The sequence below is a fragment of the Pezoporus flaviventris genome, unplaced genomic scaffold (assembly GCF_033815535.1).
Source record: "Pezoporus flaviventris isolate CSIRO_AGI_PZ_B2104156 unplaced genomic scaffold, CSIRO_AGI_Pfla_v1 ptg000212l, whole genome shotgun sequence".
NCBI lineage: Eukaryota > Metazoa > Chordata > Aves > Psittaciformes > Psittacidae > Pezoporus > Pezoporus flaviventris.
Window position 1 is genome coordinate 958,259 of NW_026892760.1, and position 21,513 is coordinate 979,771.

At 36.1% G+C, this 21,513-nt stretch overlaps 1 protein-coding gene across 6 annotated transcripts in view; it reads left to right on the plus strand.

The window, feature by feature from the left end:
• Positions 1-19,039, plus strand: part of CCDC171 (coiled-coil domain containing 171) — a 149,083-nt gene extending 130,044 nt beyond the window's left edge. For all 6 annotated transcript variants that reach the window (XM_061441211.1, XM_061441214.1, XM_061441212.1 and 3 more), the window contains one exon: positions 18,741-19,039. In XM_061441211.1, coding sequence (XP_061297195.1) covers positions 18,741-18,782 — 42 coding nt within the window. In that variant the 3' untranslated portion in view covers positions 18,783-19,039. The remainder of the gene's footprint in view (positions 1-18,740) is intronic.
• Positions 19,040-21,513: the final 2,474 nt, after the last annotated feature.

Here is a 21,513-nt window from a genome sequence, read left to right on the forward strand (position 1 = left end):
ATAATTCAGCTAAGAAGGTATCATTGATATGGCTGTATGTAATCTTGGCTATAGGTATGTAGGTTGCAAGAGGAGGAACAGAGAAGCCAGCAGTCAGCCTCTAGCATGAAATAAGATAATTACTTCACTGAGCACTGAACTCATTCCTGGACTGGCACTGCTGTTTTCTCCATGAAATTTAAAGAACTGTATTGTTTCCTTTTACATGACTCTGCCTTTATGTCTTATTATTTTCCTTAGAAGGTGGATTTAGTGGAAGTACTTCACTGGTAGTAGCTAACTGTATACACCATCTGTATGTAAGCAAAGAAGGTATCAACTAAAATGTTCTTTCTTTTATTTCTGTTTTTCCTGCCTGTTTCTTGCTCAGCAACATCTAGTAATATAAACATCATAAGCTGTGCTGTGCTTAGGGTTTCCTGCTAAATGAATGCTTGCCAGTTACTTTAGCAGTACTGGACTCTGCTGCTTTGGTCCACTTTAATTCTTCAGATACATTAGTTTATTACTATACTTAGACTTTCATTCAGAGTTGCAGTAATAAGTGGGCTTTGAACTGAGAGCTTTAAAATGCTGCACTGTGCAGTAGTATAGTCAAAAGCGATTATTCTGTGGGTGCTGGGGGGTGACATGATATTGTATTAGTCACATGGACAGCACATGAAACAGCGGTGTCTCTGCTGCCAAAGATTTTGTAGCTGCAATCACAGTGTTCTTGAGAGTGGATGCAGTGACTGACACTGTATTTTCCAGTGTGACTTGATATATAGGAGGAACTGACAGAACATTATAAAATTTCCTCACAAAGTGTTTTGGTAGCTTTTGGCCCTGAGATACCAGTACTGATGTCAGGATTTTAAGAATTTAACATATTCTGGTATCAGTTTTGGCAGGCAAAAAAAGCACTGTTACATTGCAGGTGGTCAGGTGTTTTTCTGATCCTGAACATGCAGCTGATCCGGTGATATTACTTCCTTTCTCTGCTTTCACTTCAGAATCAAAGGAGTGCAGAAAACAAAGTGTGAAATAACAGTGATTTATAAAGATGACAGAAAGAGAAAAGCTTTGTGTGCACAGGATAAATGGGAATTTGGGGAGCTAAACTGAAAGGGGGAGAGGGTGCATTTCAGATGGGTGAGAGGTGAAGTTCTGTAGAACTGTAAGAAGAGCAGGGTTCTCTAACTGTGAAAACGTAGTTGTCTTTGGATGCTTCTAACTGAGTTTGAAGATTAAATCACTCATTGCTCTGTGTGGCTTTGCATCATCCTTACTTCTTCCCCTGCCCCTTGCAGTTGTGGTTGTCTCTGTCCTTTGTCTGAAAATGCCTAACGATATCACTGAAAGTACTGGAAAGACATAATTATATGTTTTGGTAAGATGAGATAAGCAAGGAGAATCATCTTACATGTGGAAAATCCTTATTTATTGTTGAGATGCTAGTAATTGACGTATGCTTGTATTTTTTTGATGAGGAACTACATTAAGCAAAAAGTACATTTTTCTTTCTACTCAGAGCAGTCAGCTCTCAGTTCTTATGATCTACTTGAATCCTGGTCATGGAGGGGTGTAGAGAGAAAAGAAATATTTAAAACTCAAAATTTAACTACACCAGTTTCTTAGCCTGGCTGTTCTGGGCAGTGGTTTTATTTATCTTTCTTCTCATATACCCTTTGTTCCCTTGTTACCAGTTCAGCCTGCATTTTAAGACTGAGACGCATCTAATAGGGACACAATGACTTACATTTGTAATTATGAGGACAGAGCTGGAGTGAAAATAAAACGCCCTGTTTGCCTTTTCACTTGCTGCATAGGAGAAAGGGATTTACTCCATCGGTGTCATGTTAAATGTTAGAGAGCATCTTTCATGGGCTGGAGCCATATCTCTTGTGTTAGGACATGGAATGACTGATGTAGCTGGGGGAATTCTTCCCAGATGTTGCAATAATCAGATAGGTCCTGGATGAAAACTCTGCTTGGCTTTTCCACTACTTCATGCTAGCCTGATGCATAGTTGAACTGAAAATATTTTTTGAAAGATTTGGAATTGAACTGTTTTTTTGAAAGATTTGGAGAGACCAGTTTTTAATTTGCCTTGCAAAAAATAATCAGATTTGTTATTATTACCCTCTGTCTTGCAGTGTTTTCTTCGAAACAGTCTAGGATAAAACTGAGTAGGATATGAACCTCAAATAATTGCAACTTTTGCTCAGGACAGTTGATTGCCAGTGTGTGGTTTATTTGCTGTGAAACACATGAATGTTCATAACTTGATAGAAAATAAAGAAAAATCTGACAGGCTCACAAGGAGAGTTTCCCAGTTGTTGGAGATGATAATAGGTGTGAAAGAGTGGAGGTATCAATATAGCCAAAAATAGAAAACTGTATTCGTAATATTTACTAAGTCTCTATCAGGCTAAATCCTTAAAGCAGTAATATCTTCCAGAAACTTTTTTTTATTTAAATATTTGCATTTCTTACCTGATATTAAGTAGTTGGGTGTAATTTGCCAACCTTACTGCATAGCCAGGGAATGCAGGTGTCATAGCGCAAATGCTCACCTTGTCATGTGGTATTGCTTACACAAGTAATAGTTGTAACCAAACAGTATAAATCCTACAGTTTAAATGATTTGCTTATTATGTAGTGCCAATAAAAAAAAATAATATGAAGCCAGTAATATGAATCACATTATGTAACTTGGGGCAAGGTGTTCAAAAGCAGTTACAGTAATTCAGCGACACATTTACTATTGTGTAAAGAGTACTTCCTTTTTTATGCAACATTTTTTTGATAATATTCTAGGTATGTGAACTTTTAACTTGTCAGACTATTGTAACATACTTGAAAATTATAGTAATTTGATTAAAATGTTGCCTATAAGGCAAAAGGTTCAGTTAATAGAATCCATATGTAATTAAAGTGCAGAACTAAATGTAATCAGACCTCAGTGACTGGTGCCTTCAATATTGATAGTTTTACAGTGGCCTCTGGGGTTGAAAGTTTATGTTAAAGTTAGTAATGTAGCTGCGCTCCAGAAAAAGACTGTTTAGCCATTTCAACATCCTGAAGTGATAGTCACGCAGCAAAAATAGTTGATAGTCTGAATTTTAGGGGTATCTTCCACTGGCAGGTGGTAGGAGAGCAAGACTATTGGAGTGTTCTAGTCAGAGAATTGCTTTCAGCAGCAACCCTACTACGTAAACATCCCCAAATGGAGGATCTTGCTGTGAGGAAGTAACAGTGCTTTTTTTTTTTTTTTTTTTTTTTTTAAGAATATAGTTACTTCATTTGTGTGAATTTATGTTTGAATCATCTGAAAGTTACAGACACAACACTATGTACCAAGCCACAAAAGAAGTTTAAAAAAATTTCCTGAACTTAAAAAAAATAAAAATTATTTTCTCTGGACAGTTTTAAGAGACGACGTCCTGTGTTAGAGTTCTCTAATCATCACCAGCACAATTTACAATCAGAACACACAGAGAGCCAGTTCAGACCAGCTCATCTGTTGACTTTGGCAGAAGCCCTTAATCTCACTGTGTGCAGCTGCCACTTGAGAGCTGGGGACTCGGCAGAGAGCCGAAGGAGGGTGGGATGCAGGGTTGGTCAAGGCATGAACACATAGGCCTGCTTCATTTCAACAGCCATACACTGCTTTTTTTTATAGTCTTTTCATTTTACAGCCTTTTTTTTTTTCTCCTAAAAAAAAACCAAAACAACAAACCCCAACCAAAACCCAACCCTGAAATTAAATGAGGACCTCTCATGAGCCACTGCGCTCCAGGCATAAGAAATTGTAATGTCTGGCTTCCAGAAACTGTCCCGTCAAAATGTGCTTCTGATTAGGTGGCTTAATTACAGCTGTGAAAACAATGTTGATTTAGGCCTCAAGATTCCAGTGCATGTCAGCCGTTATTAGCTAGCCTTGGACTGAAGCCACCATTTTAAAACTCTCTACCACTAAAGTCACACACTGCCTGACAACTTTTTATTTAGGCCGAAATGTTGCCAGAAGCAACAAATTTTATGCAAAATATTTTTCGTTCTGCAAATTTCAAATGTGACACTGTTGATGGACATAAAATGGATAGTTATGTGTGTACTTCACCAAGTCCGAAACGTAACTTCTGGAAAAAAAAAGAAACCAAACCCCAAGCCCACCACTAAACAAAAAAACAACAAAAACCCCTAAACCCAGCACTCCCTCTCCTTTTCAAATAGTTTTTGTAAAGTTTGACTGACATAATGCTTAATTTTAATTCCTTTAATTCAGTTTTATTCCAAATCCAGCATGTTGGTTTAACCACCCAATTTTATTGCATCTAAATTTTCCTGACAGTTTCATTTGCTGTTGGGAAATAAAATTGCCGGTTTTGCAACATGGGAAATAATGGCTAGTTTCAAAACCAATGTGTTTGAAACTTCCTTTGCCTGAAGCAGGTTAAGGCACACACTCAATTTACTTTAGGGGAAAAAAGCTCATTAAATAGTTTTAATATTTTAATATAATTTAAGTAACAGCTTTCACAGTGGGAAGGCTTATTAGGCCCATGTATTTACACCTGCAGAGAGGTAAATGTTTGGGTAATTAGGTGGTTTCCAGTACTTCACTTTTCAGTGTAGTTGCATTTAATGCTGTAAAGACTGTAGATGGACACAATGCATTCCTTGCATTTAAACATTACATTTCCACTTGTAGTATTTTGCTTTCAGGTGCTTAAGAAAGAGGTTTAAGTGGGGTTGGATTTGTGTTTTTGTTTTTTTCATTGTTTTTTTTTTCTTTTTTTTTTGTTTTGTCTGTTCTTAAAGTCTCCTTAATGACATGAATTGGCTAAGGAATGTGAGTGGATGTGTGTGGGTGTTAGCTCTCTGCAGAGGATGGTGCTTTGGGGAAGCAAGATCTACATTCTCACTTCACAGTTGCCATGAAATTCCAAATGTCCTTGCTGTGCAGTTTAATGGAAACCATGAAGTTCCTAAATGACCGCAGGTTTGTTCTGATGTTAAGCACAAACGAAATTTTTCAAGTCGTTGGCAGAGTCACAAAAAAAGGAGGGTCATGTTTTCAGGAAGGTAATCTCCTTTTCTTTTTTTCCTTCATGGTTTGCATTTCTATGGCATTAGAAATGTGTTTCTAGTGAGGTACTGGAACTCACAAACAAGTGTCCTCAGTTCCCAGGACTGAAAACAAGACACTTGGAATCTGAAGTTGTATTCATCTCTTATCCTAAATACTCAGGCAAGTGCAGCAACTGTACCTCCCAGAGCAACTAATTGGAAATTGATTTAGAGAAAATAATGATTTGGATAAGGAAACAAGTCTGAAGTATAGGTTCAAGTTTGCCCTGTAAAAAATCATCATCCATTCATTCTCTGCATGTAGCAGATTAACAGAGAAAAAGGAAGCGAATACCTACACTTCATTTTGTTCAGTTCTTGAAGGAAAAATACTGGAACAAGTTAGTCCTTCATTGTCTTTGCAAAGTGGTGCATGGGTTTTCCTGCAACTAAATGTTTCAGAAAGACCCCATTTGCTCTGGAAGGCAATTATGACTTGGGAGACAGCAACATGATGCATTTTTCTTTATTAGAGGTCTTTGCAATGGTATTTTGAAATGTGTTTTGTTGGTAATATGCAAAGAGTTTTATTCACTAGCCGTGTATGTTTCCTTCCTATTTTCTACACACTCCTGTTTCTTTTGCCTTTTTCCCACACCTCTCAAAGTGACATTTTAGCATGTCAAATTAAAAGATGATTTTGGATATTATTACGTATACCGCTAATGCTGCAGTAGAAATTACGTATACAGCTAATGCTGCAGTAGAAATAAACGTATTTGGATTGCTAGACAGGCTGTTATTTTGAGAACTGGATATTATAGACCGAGACATTTAACCCTGGGGAAAATTTTTACAAAAGAACACAGCTGAGGATACAATTTTACTGGCTTTACAGAAGAAAAGGAATATTCTCTACAAAGGCAGACAAATTCACTTCTTTCCAGGCTCAAGGACTTTTACTTAGGCCAGAAGGTGCTTCCTCGTCCCTTTTGAAGAAGTTATTTCAAGAAAGAGAGCTGGGAAGCTTCTATTATTCCCTGCTAAACTGTGGGTTAAACATAAAGGGAATGTCTGTTTGTTCTGAGACTGAATTCACTGAGAAATTTTTGGAGGGGATTAAAGCATGGCTGTGCTTGAATGAGTCTAGCTCGGATACTTAAATGGCAAATGAATCCTTGCAATCCAGATTGTCATCTTCCTGATATTTTCTTGACATTTTAAATTTAGATCCTATAAGATGCACTGTTGTCAATAGTTTTTTTCTTGTTCTGACACCTGTTTGGTTTTGTGTTTCAAGGTAAATATGGAAAGCATGTTTATAAGGAGAAAATTTAGTGCTAATCTTTAGGCATTAGCTTTGATGAATAGTGCAGAATGTGTAGATGCTACCTGTGAGTTGCAATTCAATTGATTGGGAATATAGGTACAAGTACTTTTGTTCTCTTTTGTGGTGTTTCTTGTTTACTTTGTAACACTATAGCTCACCAACCAGTTTACTGGGAAAAAATACAAGAGATCGAGACCTAGGACAGTGTTTCCAGGAGTCTGCCTCTTTCTAAGCTAGCCTCAGACATGCACACACGTGCAACACTCACTGCCCCACTTAGAATGTAGTATGGCTAATGCTACACACACACATTAAAAAACAAAACGCAAAAAAAATTGTGCTGACCTTTAACAGGATTTGGCCTGGAGAGTATATTTGAGCATAAACCTACATTTTAAATAGTGGGGAAATAAGTAGTACTGTAAGTCATACTGTAAGTATTTGTAAAGCAAAATCTCAGAGGTTTACGTTTCCCTCAGGATGGCATTCCCACCAGCAGAGAATTCAGTGCCAGCTAGTGGGCAAACTTTTATTCAGAGGAGATGACTGTCTCTGCTGCTTAATCTGCTTTACTTTGTGCTTTTCTGAAATTTATAAAATCATCAGATATTTTTCTGTTGGTTTGTTTAAGCAAAACTTTCCCATAATTGTGCATGTTTGTATTCTTTTAAACTGTGGAGAAAAAGAACAAACCTTTGCATTCCTTTCTGTGACATTTTTGCAGTAGAGCAGTGTGGTTTTGTAGAAATACATGTTTACCTACTTCCATTGCTGATTGATTGCATTTTGTACTTTTAACAGTTAATGCAAGAAATAGTAATAATAGTAAGAACAACAAAACAAAAACAACAACAAAAAAACCCAAAACAAAACAGAAAACCAAAGCACAATACATTAAAATATACTAGAGAGTATGATTTGTAGAGATGACAGGAAATTCAGAGTTAGGGCACGAAGCATAAGAGTGTTCTTAATTCATAATTTTATTGCTGTAATTTTATTCCTGTGACACTGGCATGTTTTAAGGGCATACAGTCAGCAACTTACATCTTAATGTTTATTTATATTGAGTTTTTCATATTTAAGTCACACTGCTTAATATTTACCCAACCTATATTTCTTTTTTTGTTGTTGTTGTTTTTAAGTTAGGTATAAAAATTTCTCATAGAAGCCTGTGAAACCCACATTATGTAGAGAAAGCACAACTTTTTCCAGTTTATTATAGGTAAGGACCTATCTTCTCCAGGGACTGGGCTCCCTGAAGCAGTTTGGCCTGTTGAATAAACCAGTACTTGAAGAAATTATAAAAATGTGAAATGAGTACACTCTGGGGTAAAGAGCTTTATTGTCAGCTAAAAGGATGTTACCAGGATAATAATAATAGTGATTTTTTAAAACATCTTGTGTTTTCTTCAGTTTGTGTAATGGTTCAGTTAAAGAAAGAGGTTTAGAAACAAATGTGCTTCTTAAGCTATAACTTTGCTTTTCCGTTTTACAAGAATTTGTGGGTTTTTGTTGACTTATTTTATAAATAGTACCTTTTCAAAAGAACCTTTTTGTTAAGCAATCAATTTTTTCTTTTTAGTGGAAGGTAGGATATCTTTAAATTACACGTAAGTAATAAAATTAACAAAAATAATACACACAGGAATAATGTGGTCAGTCGCCAGCAGTTTCCCTGCTATGTGTGATGATACTAGGAAAGCAAAGTGACATTATAATGATGTAATGATTTCATTTCATCCTTTTCAAATGGTGTAATTGCTTCAATTCATTTTAAATAGAGACCTGTGGAACCTGTAAAGCCACCTTGCTTTAAGACACCACACTTTTGGATCTGGCTCTCAACTGAAACTGGTCCATAAACCCGTAGTTCATTCAGTGAAATACACCATAAAGCTGACATTGCAATACGTGCCTGACTTAAATTTGTATGTTTATCAGTATTTTGAAGGCCTTTTGTCCTACCTAGGTAATGGTTGCAGGTACTTTGACAGTCTTTGGTGGCTACAGTAATGAAATATTTTGCTAATTTTTCAGCTTCTGTTGGGTACCAAGGGTCGTCTGTGATCAAAAAAGCATCAGCTCATATGGTGATTAAAAGCTTATGCTTAGGGAACTGTTATGTTTTTGGGCTCTGTGTGACACCAAGCTTTCTTGTTCAGGGTGTACTAAATGCACTGCGCTCTTTCGGGAGCCTGGACATGTATTGTAACTGAACCAGGACCTTGCAAGTTTTCCTGACACTAAAAGTCACACAGTTCTGTTTAAATTTGTGCATGTCAAAACATCCTATTGCTTCAGGAATGTCTAGTTTAATTTAATAACTTACTTAAGTTTACTACACTTTAAATAAGAGAGTTTTTATAAGAGCATCATTAATCAGGAGCTTAGAATAAAGGAATTAAAGGTATCATTCTGGAATGTTCAAAGCACACAAAATTACTGAAATATCACTGCGTAAAATTATTTTTTAAAGTTTTGTTAACACGTTTTTTGTTTCATAAACCAGAAAGCTGAAGAAATCTTTCCACAAGTCTCCTTTTATGTTCTTCATGACTTTTCTGATGAAAACATTTTACACGCTGGATGAAAGTTTGTAATGTTGTATGTGATAATGGTGGGTTCTGGTTTTGGGGTGGGTTTTTTTGTTTTGTTTTTGCTATTCTCTTGTGCTTTCAGAACACTCATTTGACATATATATGTATGTGAAAGGATGAAAATCCATTAGCATGTTTTTTATGTTGATTCACATAAAATATGATTGGTATGCTGAAAATACTACTTATATTTGCCTTCCGTTTTGCAAGTGGACTCACTCAAACAGGATGTTCAGCCTCACATAATAGCGATTATCTAGTACCTGAGCTAAGGGCAGCTCTTAGAGGCTGATTGTACTCAGGAATCTGGTAAGTATAAAAAGTTGAAGTAATTGTTAGATTTCTATTTCTTTAATTTCAGTCTGAAGTATAGTGTATATATAAATTTGGCCAAAACCAATAGAGACAGTAAACCTAGCTCACCCGCACTCAAGTTGTTTATAGCTGATAAGCTTGATTTCTTGCCCAGTTAGTGTAATTTGGATCTTGCATTTACAAAAGACCTACATGTTAGCCATCAACTGAAATTGAGCCTGAAATATTTTTTTAGGCCATTCAGATATCAACTGATATTTTATAAGCAGTAAGTTGGTTGGAAAGCCAACTGTTTTCCCTGACCATTACTGTTATAAAACTACCCTTTAGAACTCTATTGAATATACACTGCGTCAGATACTACATGCAGTTTACAACAGAAGGACTAATTCTCTCCTGAAGTTAGTTCAGCTAAGGGTTATTGGGGATGTATGAACATTAAAGTCCTTGGTATGGTTAAGCAAACAAAAGTTTGAAAACTATCCCAAAACTACAGGGAGCCAAAAGTACCTCTTCCTGGTGAATATATCTCTAGGCTAGTTTATGAGGAAGGGGGATGCAGCCCTTATCACGCTTTTGGCTGGGAGGTAGCAGGCTACACCTCTGCCTTGGACAATCCAGACAATGTACACTGCATTGGCCAGTGGTAAAAAGGTGTAACCCCTTGTCCTCCTAATACATTTATGATTTTAATCATAAACATTCATTTTGGAAAACTGAGTAGTTCAGTAGTAATAGTTCATTTCTAAACGTTTTTAGGTCTGTTATTAGAGGAACTTTAAAAGAAGCTACTCAGTTCAATACAGTTATTTAGATGAGCTGAGATTTAGGTTAACCGGAAGCCTAATACAAATGCAGGCATTCTTACTCAGCATGCGTTTGTCTGTATTTTGGATAACGATTGAAATCAGTCTGTTTTTCAGATAAGTGCAGATATGTTTCATAAACCATGCCTGTATCCAGTTTCTGGTCCAAATTCTGTTGTCTCCTAAGAACTACAATCATTCTGCTATTTGGGGGTGCCAAAAGCTGTCAATTCATGAGATCAGCATTTACCTTCTCATGTCAGGATTATGGACAACACCACCATTATTATATTCTCGCAACCAAGTGAAAACCAAATCGCTTTTTGTTCACCTAAAGGTTTTTGCAGACATCTGCAGTAAAATGCCATGTGTGCATATTAATTCTGAGTCGTGCCATTTTCCTACTTGAAATCTGAGTGAGATGTTTGCTACATTTCTTTTTCATTGCTGCAAAACTGTTCACTTTTGCATCAACAACTTCTGCCAGAGATGTGTGCATTCCAAGTCTTTAAGACTTCTTTTCATCACATTTCATAAAAATAAGTTGATTCTATGTCCTTGCTATAAATTCCTGTTGAGGAAGATGTCCACTTTACCTCTCCATCAATGTTATTTCCTTTTTGTTTTGTTTCCTTCATGCTATAGTGTCTCGTGAACTTCCACTTTCTATAAACTGGATGCATACTTCTTTTTATGAGAATTAGATTTCTCGTGTGAAAAAATGCCCTTTTAGTTGTTTTTAGAGAGAACTTCAAGGGTACTTGTCCTTGTAGAGATACCAAAAAGCAAATAGTTTACATAACCTGTCTGAACTTACTGTAATTTAGCAAACACCAGAATCTGACCAGGCTTTGTCTTTTGAGTCTTGCCTTACTTCAGGAAGCATTCACTGTGGCAGTTCTCCTTATTCCACTGTCCAGACACCAGTGCTCATCCAGACTGTTCCATCCATGGTAAACACTGTACCTCTTCAGCAAAGAGTGCTTAAGCATCATCAGTACTTACTGCATATTGGACTTTGAAGGGCCTTTTGTGACTTACTCTACATGTATATTACAAATATACTTGAGAAAAATAGTGAACAAATTGGACTATTCTCAATGCATCTGTCTGCAAAGTAAGAGTTAGTTCCACCTTTGTACTCATTTTTATATAAGCTGTTGATAGAATCCCAAAATCTTGATTTCCATTTTTTATAGTAGTTAATTTGTTTTCTTAGCTACATAGATTTATATTTCTGAACATCATTCCTCAAAAATATTGCATGTTTGGCATAAATGCATAGGAAAAATTAATCTTCTGAATGCCTAAAGATTTTTTAATGCAAGAAAGCTGAATCATAAAGGCACTTTCATTGTTCCTAGGCCTTTATCCTTTATGTTGTTAAACGTTACTATTAGAAATAATTACTTTTTCCCTCTTCCCCTCTTACATCCAAATTGCTGATACAGTATATCTTTATTAATTAAAAAGTGATTGAAGTATTTTACTGAATCAGTGTAATTTCTTTTTTACCAAAATGTTTATGATGATTAGCTGTAGGATTCTTCATTAAAATTAGTCTTCGGTCAAAGATGGATTAATGCACCACTGCCAAAGGTCTGCTGTCCTTGTCCTGTTTAGCAGCAGAATGCCTAAACTGTAGTTGCATCAATTTGGTGCAGACAAAAAGGAAGGTAGCTAAGCATTTTGCTGTGTGTGAGCAGTTAGAGGGCAAGCAGACACCATGCACCTTGACCACCTATTATGAAGCTTTTTGCTGCAGTGTCAAGTGAGAGAGAGTTAATTGGGTGAAGCTGTAGAGCATGTTAGGGGCATGGTAAAGGGTTGCTGTCTGACAGCTGAATGTCAGCAGAAGCTAGTGAAGTGTGGCTGAGAGACAGAGACCTGTCACAAAGTTCATGTGGACTGTAGCACAGTTAGGGAGATGAAATGTGGTTCTGTCTCACTTTCTCCCTCATTGCATTCAAGCACCTTAAGATTTCACACTGTATGTGTCAACCCTTGTTCTCTAAGCTGTTTTCTCCTAACACTTCTGCATTCAAATGATTGGACAGAAGATGCTAATGTTTGGCAAAATGAATGTAAATACACGTTTCTCCTTTTTCTGCTAGAGTGGCAGTATATATGCAACTGAGACAAAACTTTGAAAGCTTACATCAGACAGTCACGCTGTCTTGGAATTCAGCTGATGACTGAATACATTTCTCAAGAGAGTATGAAGTTTGACACTTTAACTAGTTGGATAGGGACTGTTTTCCCACTAGCACTGGAAGAAGAAAAGACTAAGTGGGGAGGACGATTTCATGAGCTGCTTGTGCCTCAGTATGGTGTTGTGAGTGTTTTAGTCTCTGGTTGTAGTCACCTTCTCCCCTTCTTGCTAGAAAGCAAAGAGATGAGGGAACCTTGAGAGAGAAAAATACTGATCTGAGCCAATGAAATGCTGTGGGAAAATTCACATAGCAGGAAAGGCTTTCCTGGGAGCAAGAGTAGCATCAGTTAAAGATGGTGCTAATTTTATACACTGCTGCAAAACATGGAGAGGTGTCACAACAGTTTGTAAGAGTACAGTGTGCTTTTCAGTGTTGTTTGCAACATGCAGCGCAAGATAAACAAATAGCCATTTTAGTTAGATTAAAAATAGATATATGGAAGTTGCTTCCATTCCTGAAAAAGTGGAAAGACAGTGGTAGATAGCATGGGCAAAAAGTACCAAAGAATTTGAAAACCTGAATTGAAATCAGTACAGAGTGAGCATTTCACCATGAAAATAGTGCATTACATACTTTGCCTAATGTTTTGGTATTATTAGTCTAGTGCAGAAAATTTGATCTGAAAATAGGAGGTTTCCATGTGTGTTGCAATGAAGCATCTGGAAGAGAAATTTACTATGTAGGCTATATGTTGGATTTTGGCCAAAATATTTAGGAATCATTAAAATCAGCAATGCAAAAACAAGTTATTTGTCAATAAGCCAACAAAATGTTGAAGAGAAGGTGTTCATCTGATGTGATAATACATGTGATAATACATTCTTCAAACATACCAGGTTTAAGTCTGTTTGAATAAAACAAGAATTTCTTTTAGAAAAATAAATATAATAATATTAAATCCTTCTCTTAACTGCCTTTAATAGAGCTTCTGGAGTGTGATTTCATTAGAAAAGCTGAAAAATAATCATTTCCAGATACTTCAGGCTCATGTGTTTGTTTAAAAACTCCTGAAACTGGAAGAGGGAATTCTTTGATCATGAGAAAAGTACTGTTGGCTAGCAGCACCCAAAGTGTGTTATGTGTCTACCTTTCTGCCTTAATACATAATGAGCTGGCAGCTCATTGCATTATTTTCTGATAGCAAGTTGTTTGCAGTATCCAGGCAGGAGTGCTGACAATTAAAATTTATACTGAATGTTGCCATTTTCCTACTTTGTGTCAAAGCACCAATTTAGTCCTACTGCCTTGGCATACAAAATTGCAAAATCATTGACATGGGAAGCAAACTTCCCAGTTTTGACTGGCATACATTCCTGCTTTCAAAAAGTTTGTTAAATACCACTGTATTGCACTGACACCCACTAGTAATACTTTACATTTTAAACACCACTTTCTAGCATTTTCACCAGTCTTATTTTTTTCACTTAGAGTGAGAAATAGCTCTTGGAGCTACTTTTAACAGCAAAAGAATGAGCAGAATACGGGAAGTCCATTGGCATTGTCTGAGAAACAGCAACTCAGTTTTGGAAACAGCAGTCTGAAAAGAGAGTTGTGAATGATCTGAAAATGTGCAGGTTTCTCTAGAGGGAAATAGGTTTCCTATGTAAGTGCTGCAAAATGTTTATCGAAGACAATGGTTGTTTCTGTAACTTAGGGGAATTGCTACTGCTACAGCGAAATGATGCAAGCTATGATGATAGCATAGGTGGTTGAAGATGAAGAGAACATTATTGGCCATTTGATTTGCTGTCTACTGGTTATTACTTCATATTCTAGAGCTGGGGTGAGTGAAATCAGTATCAGAAATCAATTGTGGAGAAATATATTGACTCTTTCCCACTTACCCCTCATTGCTGTCTGTGTCTGTGCTTACCTTACATTTCTTCGTATCCTTGAGGGGTTGTGCTAGAGCCTTTCCAGAGATTAGGGGTTGCCAGAATTCAGAAGAAACTACAGTTGGCTCATCCATCTATGCTTCTGTTTGCTGTCAGGCATCCTCACACACCTAAGTATCCTGTAACCTGGTGATTTCCAAATCACTCTTTGGCCTTGTAATAATTCAAAAATTGTCTTGAATTTACTTTGGCATATAGCACTAAACTTATTACTGCATCTGTATCATCACACAGGAAACCAGCATAACTGAGTCTTTATTGTGTTGTATCTTCTGCATTATTCTTTCTGCCCTTTTATTTCTTCCCTTACTTGGTCATTTTCTGTTCTGATTCTAAGCAGATTCAGTATGTTCCTACTTCAGTTGAAGCCATATATGCAGGCTTGTTATTCACTACCCAGAAGCCTGAAGTTGCAAAACCCGTATCATTTTTTATTATTCTGATTTTTTTCTAATATAGAATGTTACATGTCATGACAAACTGGAAGGGAAGTTTGAGCTACTGTATTTTGAAATTTAATATTTGAAGGCAGTTTAAAGTACCTAAATAGTGGTGGCAAATCCCAAAACTGGAAGCACCTATTGCTGTAACTTACAAATAGTAGAGAACAGTTGAAGAGTTGTTGTGTAGTATTATAATGAAAATTGTGGTCCAGTAAAATTATCCTTGTGTAGGCTTTGAAGGTTTGAAAGCATTCTGACTGGTTTGTGGCTTGAGCTCTGGGTATAGATTTTACACCTACAATTGAAGATAAACAGTACACTTCTTATGGTGAATTTCTCCATGTAGTTATCAGTTTGCATCACTGTCATAACATGTGCACAATCTTCTACTTCCAAGTGTCTAGCTGTGTGTATTATTCCACAAGTATTGGTATATAACGCAAAATGGGGTGTCTTTGATCACAACATGATACTTTTGAGTAGGCTGACATTGCAATAAAAGTGTATGTGAGGCTATAATACATGATGGCATTATAATATTTCCTCCCAACATCATACATACTAAAGCAACCCACTATAGATCAGTTTTAAGTTTTATAAAACAGTTCATTTATTTAAGAGAACCTTTAATCTAGATCATAAATGTGTTCATAGATTAGTTACAGGAAAAAAAAAAACTACATTGAAAAAATTTTTCAGAAATCTTTTTCTATGTCTGTTATGAAAAAATTGCCTGAGCTAACTATAGTTTAGAAAGCAATTATTCCATAATATAGACTAACCTTTCATATTTTGGTCTTTGGGAAAACATGTTTTTTAAAGTTATACTATCAAACTTTGAAAAATGACCATAGGACATGACCAATTGTTATATTTGTCCTGGGTTCAGCAGTAGCAGTCGTGTTTCTCCTTCCTGGTAGCTGGTGCAGTGCAGTGTTTTGATTTTCGGCCTGGGAACAGAGCTGATAACAATGATGTTTTGGTTTGGTGAAGGACTTTGTGAGCCTCATGCTTTGCCAGGGAGGAGGGGAAGCCAGGAGGAGTAGAGACAGGACACCTGACCCAAACTGACCAAAGAGGTATTCCATACCACAGCATGTCATGCCCAGGATGTAACTGGGAGTTAGCCGGAAGGGCTGGGGCACTGCGGGGTTGGAGGAGGTATGGGTCGGTGCTTGGTTGGGCTGGGGGGCGAGTTATCGGTTGGCTGGTGCTGAGGTGTTGTATTCTCTTCCCTTGTTATTTCCTTTATCATTATTATCATTGGTGGTAGCAGTAGTGATTTGTGTTATACCTTAGTTACTAAACTGTTCTTATCTCAACCTGTGGGAGTTGCATGCTTTTTGATTCTCCTCTCCGTCCCTCCGGGAGCAGGGGGAGGGCAAGAAGGTGGGGGAGAGAGTGAACGAGTTGCCTGACTGGGTTTAAACCACAACAATATTGCATAAATATTTTGAAAGCATATTTTTGCTAGACATATTGTGTTCTAAATATCTATTTGCCTGAGGAAGTGTAACATTTTAAGTGGAATAATTTACAGCTTATCAGGTAAATAAAAGTGCTGTGCTAAAGATTTACTGAACAGACACTTATTGAAGATACATAATTCCTCTCTTAAAAATTACCTAAATGCATATTTATACAAGGGATTATAAGCACAGCTCTGGCATAGCCATTTGAGTTTGTCAATTTAATACATGTTTTAGAAAGGTGTTTAAATGCAATAATGTTGAAAGAGGTCTGTTGGGAAATTATAAATGCCTTTAAAATTCCTGCAGGTGAATTCCTGTATGTGTTCAAACAATGTGTTATCAAAGTTCTTCTAACCTATGGAATCCTATTTTATTATTCATCGTGAGTATATATAATGATACTGGATCAAAACAGTTCTTACGAGTAACAGCCAAGATTTTTTTACATCAATCACATTGCTATTAGATCTGATTTCCCTTCTATTCAATGAATAGTATTCTGTTCTTTGTAAGAAGTACAGCACAGGATCTGGATAAACAGAGCTTTTTTCCTCCAACAGTGAAGCTTTTACTGTAACATAGTCTATTGACTTGCTGCCAATCATTAAGTTTCATACATTTTTTTTGTAACTCTCAAAGGAAATCTGATTTTGTATCTCCTTACTGGGATTTCAATGCCATATTCTTCAAAAAAAAAAAGAAACCCACCAAAACTCAATACATCAGGAAAAAGTGTATGTAAGTGTATATAGTAAGTGTATATAATATAAGAGTGTATATAATAAGTGTATATAATATGAGTGTAATTGTAGCATGTGATTTTTACTTGTTATATGCTGATAAATTGAGATATTATAAGCAGTACAAACCAATATGTTTAAATTTGTCTTCAATATTTGTTACCTAGGCTGAAACCTTTTTATAGCTTATATCTTACTGATTTCATTTTCTTACACGCAGAAGTGTTTTTAGAACATAACAAGTTGTTTGCATATTTCAATACTGTAATTTTTTTTATGAATGACTTATTTTAGAGAGAATTTTGGCTATGTGATCAGCTGATTAAAGTGTACAAATAACACTATTAATCTAGGTAATTGGTGAATGCCCTCATTCAGATCTCATTTCAGATGTGCTGATACAAACGCAGTAAATATCATTTGTGCTTTGGCATTGTAGTGGTTCCTATTTTGCATAGTGTTGAGCCAGAAGGACTGAAAAGCAAATCTTCAGATCATACTTGCAAGTTCTGTTGGTTAGCTCATCCTCATCACCACCATGATTTGGAAAAGCTCAAGGCACTACTTTGTGTTAACTATCTACTTGAAATAGTCATCTAAATTTGCTGCTCTATGGGTTCTTAATGAAGGTCTAGCATAACCTACCTGTTTACAGTAGCTGTAATATGGCTTACAGTGAATGGGAAAAATCAAAAGAGTCCATATCAAAGGGAACTGTTGAAGTATGTGTTAGAGACCATTGATTTTTCTCTAGCAATAGTAACAGACAAAAGGGGAATATTTCATGAATGTGTATTTATACATACGATTGAGTCTGGATTTGTTGAAATACGAATATACACACACCCTTCTGCATCTTTCTTCATATCTGTGAATATGTATATTGGAATCTGTCCCTCTGCGTATATGCATTTCTGCCTCTGTGATTGTGTGGTCTTCCTAAAATGCTGAAGAGTATTTAAAACCTAAAATATACTGTCACAGTCTTTCAGTAATTTAACTTTTGTCTTTTTCATAATTATGCTTTGCATGTGAAGTTTTCATATGTTTCATGACTTGATGAAATAAGTGATTGCTACTTCCACAGCTGTATATTGCATTGGGTATAATACCTTGTTAAAGGACAGAAAAGCAATATGGCATTGTGTTTTCCTGTTTGTTTATTATTATGGATATTTAAGAGAATACAGAGTGTCTTTATTTAGCATTTTCAAAAAATTCTAATGCTATTATGCTGATAATATCAATAATCATTCAAAGTAGGATGCAAAATGTTTTGGTGCTGGAGTTTCTTTAATGTTGAATTTTAACTGGTCTAAATTTTAGAGGTGTTTGAGTGTCAAGACCTACTGCAATATGAATCATATTCTCCATCAAGATACATTTAGTGTATATTCTCTGGTCATCTTAGGCTGACATTTGAAAAGTATTAAGGGTTTGGTTTCAGTTGATGATAAAAGATACTTAAAAGCAAATTAATACCTTCCAAGGTTAGCATGGCACATGTTTCCTACTAACAGTGACAGGGAGACTGTAGAATAAGTTTCTTTACTTGATTAAAAAGCCTCAAGCCCTAGAAATTACAATGAAGAGGAGTAGAAGTTTTCTTTAAGTATTTGTAGCTCTTCAAATAAAGTAGGCTAGGGTTTCCTAACACTTACTAGTGCAGAGTACTCTAGCTAATGTCTATTGTTCCTGTTTATTAAGGCTGAATATATGCAGATATATTAAGTACTATGTATTAAGTGAAACAAGAAGCAGACACTTGCAAATACTTCATACCTTTATGAAAGGCATTTAACAGTAAATGTACATTCTTGTTGTTGTTTGAGGGTTTTTTATTATAATTGTTACTTCTTTTTCTCCAGGAATCAAGAGGGAGTTCAAACATCACCATGGCTTCAAGCTAGGAATTCAGCCTGACCAGAGCTGTATCCCAGATATTTTGGCATTGCAAGCTGAACCTGACACATGCTACAGTTTTATGCACAATAGAGCCAGTTTTCAGTCTTCAGTCTATTCCTTCAGCCTGAATGTCACATCCAGTCCCAAAAGAACAATGGAAAATGGATTTTCAGATTCTTTGTATCAAAAATCTTTTAGAAGGAAAAAATTGCATTAATGTAAAATGATGCAATTAAAGTGCAATTTTGTTGCTACCTTTGAATTGTAGTTCAGCTTATGTATTTTTTGACATTAATTTTACGTTTCTATGAAAATATGCTTTTGTATGTTCACATTTTTCTGCTTCTCATTCTTTGCATACCAAAACAGGTTTGGTTTTTTTTAACTTTTATTTATTGCAGTTCATTTTTTATGTAGTATATTTTTAAATGTTAAAGAATGACACATTTTGGGTAATTTTCCCCAGTCTTTAAAAAAAAATCAATAAGCCATTTTAGTCTCTATCTATCAAAGTTGTTTCATACTTGTCTATTTTAAAGCAGGACTGCAATACTTTAATAGGATTGAGAGAGCTATTTGAAATGTATGCCAATGATTCCTGTCATTTCATGGCAGCCCTGCCATGGTTCACTGAGCCCCCTCTTTTCTCTTGTCAGCTCAACTGAAGACAAGCATTTAGTTGCAAACTTTAAGCAGGTTGTGCAAAACAGAAATGATGTGACTGCTTCTCTTCCTGCACAATAATGTCACTGCTGGTCAATGTGAGAAGGTCAGGTTGCTTCTTGTAAAGCTACATGATACCACTTGCCTATTTGAACAAGTTGAGTTAGCTGCTGAATCTGGTCCCTGCAGGCGCTGAAAACTCCCCTTTTATCAAGTCTGCATTTCATCAGAAAGACGAACAATTGTGCAGGGAGGATTTCTGATGATATGTTTATGTACTTTATAAGGACAGTTCCCAAACCAGTGTTGCAGGTAATATATCTAGTTTAAGCTGAAAGACTTTAAAGTAATGGCTGTTTTGACCTTCAGATAGACTCCCTTTTTGTTGTTGTTGGTAGGACCCAAGAGTGACGCCCATCTTTGATGCTGACAGAATTTAAAGCAAGGCCATTGCCCTGCATTTTCTGCCTTGTAGCACACAAAAGTAAAATTGTATGTCAGGCTGAGATGTCGGGGAGCTGACAAGATGCCCCAGTGACATTTCAGCTGGAAAGAGCAAGTGTCTTGCAACCAAGTGGTCAAATATCAAATAATAGGTCAAGCAGGAAGGAGCTGAGTTCTAACCACAAAGAGGTTTCTGGTAACTTACTTGACAAGCTTTTGGGTGCTTTGTGGCTTGACAAAGTGATGTTCTGTTGGGTATCGCTAGACAGACTGTTCTTTATCGCCTTCAGAAGATCAGACATTGACATTGATTAAACTCTTTAACCCTTAAAGGTTAAATCCTAGCAGTTTCATCATTGTGAATTAAGAACAAAAGAAAATTTGTAATATACCATTTGTTTTCATATTAATCACTGAACTCCCTAGTGCTATTAACTTTTGATGTGCAATGTAGTTTTTGACAAAAAGATTGAATGCAAAATCCATAGAATAGATTGTTTCTCATTATGGCCCAGTGATACATTAGAAAAATAATATTATGCATTATGGAATTTGTAATTTCTTCTAATATGTCAAGTGTAGGATTTGATTTTAAAGCCTCCTGACTACTACTGAAATTCCATTCTGGATGAAAAACAATGCTTACATAGATAATACACCACTTAAAATGACCAAAGTCTTCCAAATACCAGGTACCATAAAAGCTAGAATAAATCTCAAACTTACAACATCTTTAATCTTTGATTAAAGTTAGCATCAAGTGTTCAGGTATTCCCCTATTGCACAAGTCGATTGCTTCACAGCCATGATGTGCATGTATGTATGTATACTACTACTGCTACTAATTATAATTCTGATAATTATAATGCTACTAATAATAATTAATACTAATAACAGAGCCGTGCAAAACCAAGTAACAAATCCTGCAGAGCTCTCACATCTAAGAGCTGGCTGATAGATGAAGAACACTCCTTTTCTCTATGATGATGTATTTAGTCTTGAATACTTAAGAAAGAAGTTTCATTTCACTCCAAAAGTCTTGGCTCTCCTCTTCCCTGACACGGACTGACTGTTCTGGTAAAGGCACTGCAAGACTGTATTCTGCTCTTTCAAATACAATGTCGAAGATCTGTTATATTTGTCTGAAGAATGAAAGAATATGTATTAACAAGCATTTTTGTCCTTATTATGTATAGAAGCATGTATGTGCTTCACTTATTAAAGTATATTCTCATGGTATTTTACATTTTGAGAAAGAAAATGCCTGTTCTTTGCTACATGACCTCAAAATATTGCAGAAATTTTGCAGCATATCTGTCCCTTTCTCATCATTGCCATACGTTTAGTATTGTACATGCAGAGATGGAAGAAGGATTTCTTTCTGAAGCATTTTCCTTTTTGAAATCAGTATCTTATAAAGACTAGGACTGATTGGCTCCAGTTACTCCAGTTACTGCTCCAAGCGTAGGTTCATGTGATTTCACAGGGGCCGTAGCAGTGGCAAACCGAATGTAGTTAGTGAGAATAATCTAGTGAGCTATTACTTCTTACAAGAACTAGCTTATATGTTGTCATTGAAAGGGGAACATCTAACTCATTTACTCTGTTTAAATATTGAGCAACTCTGAG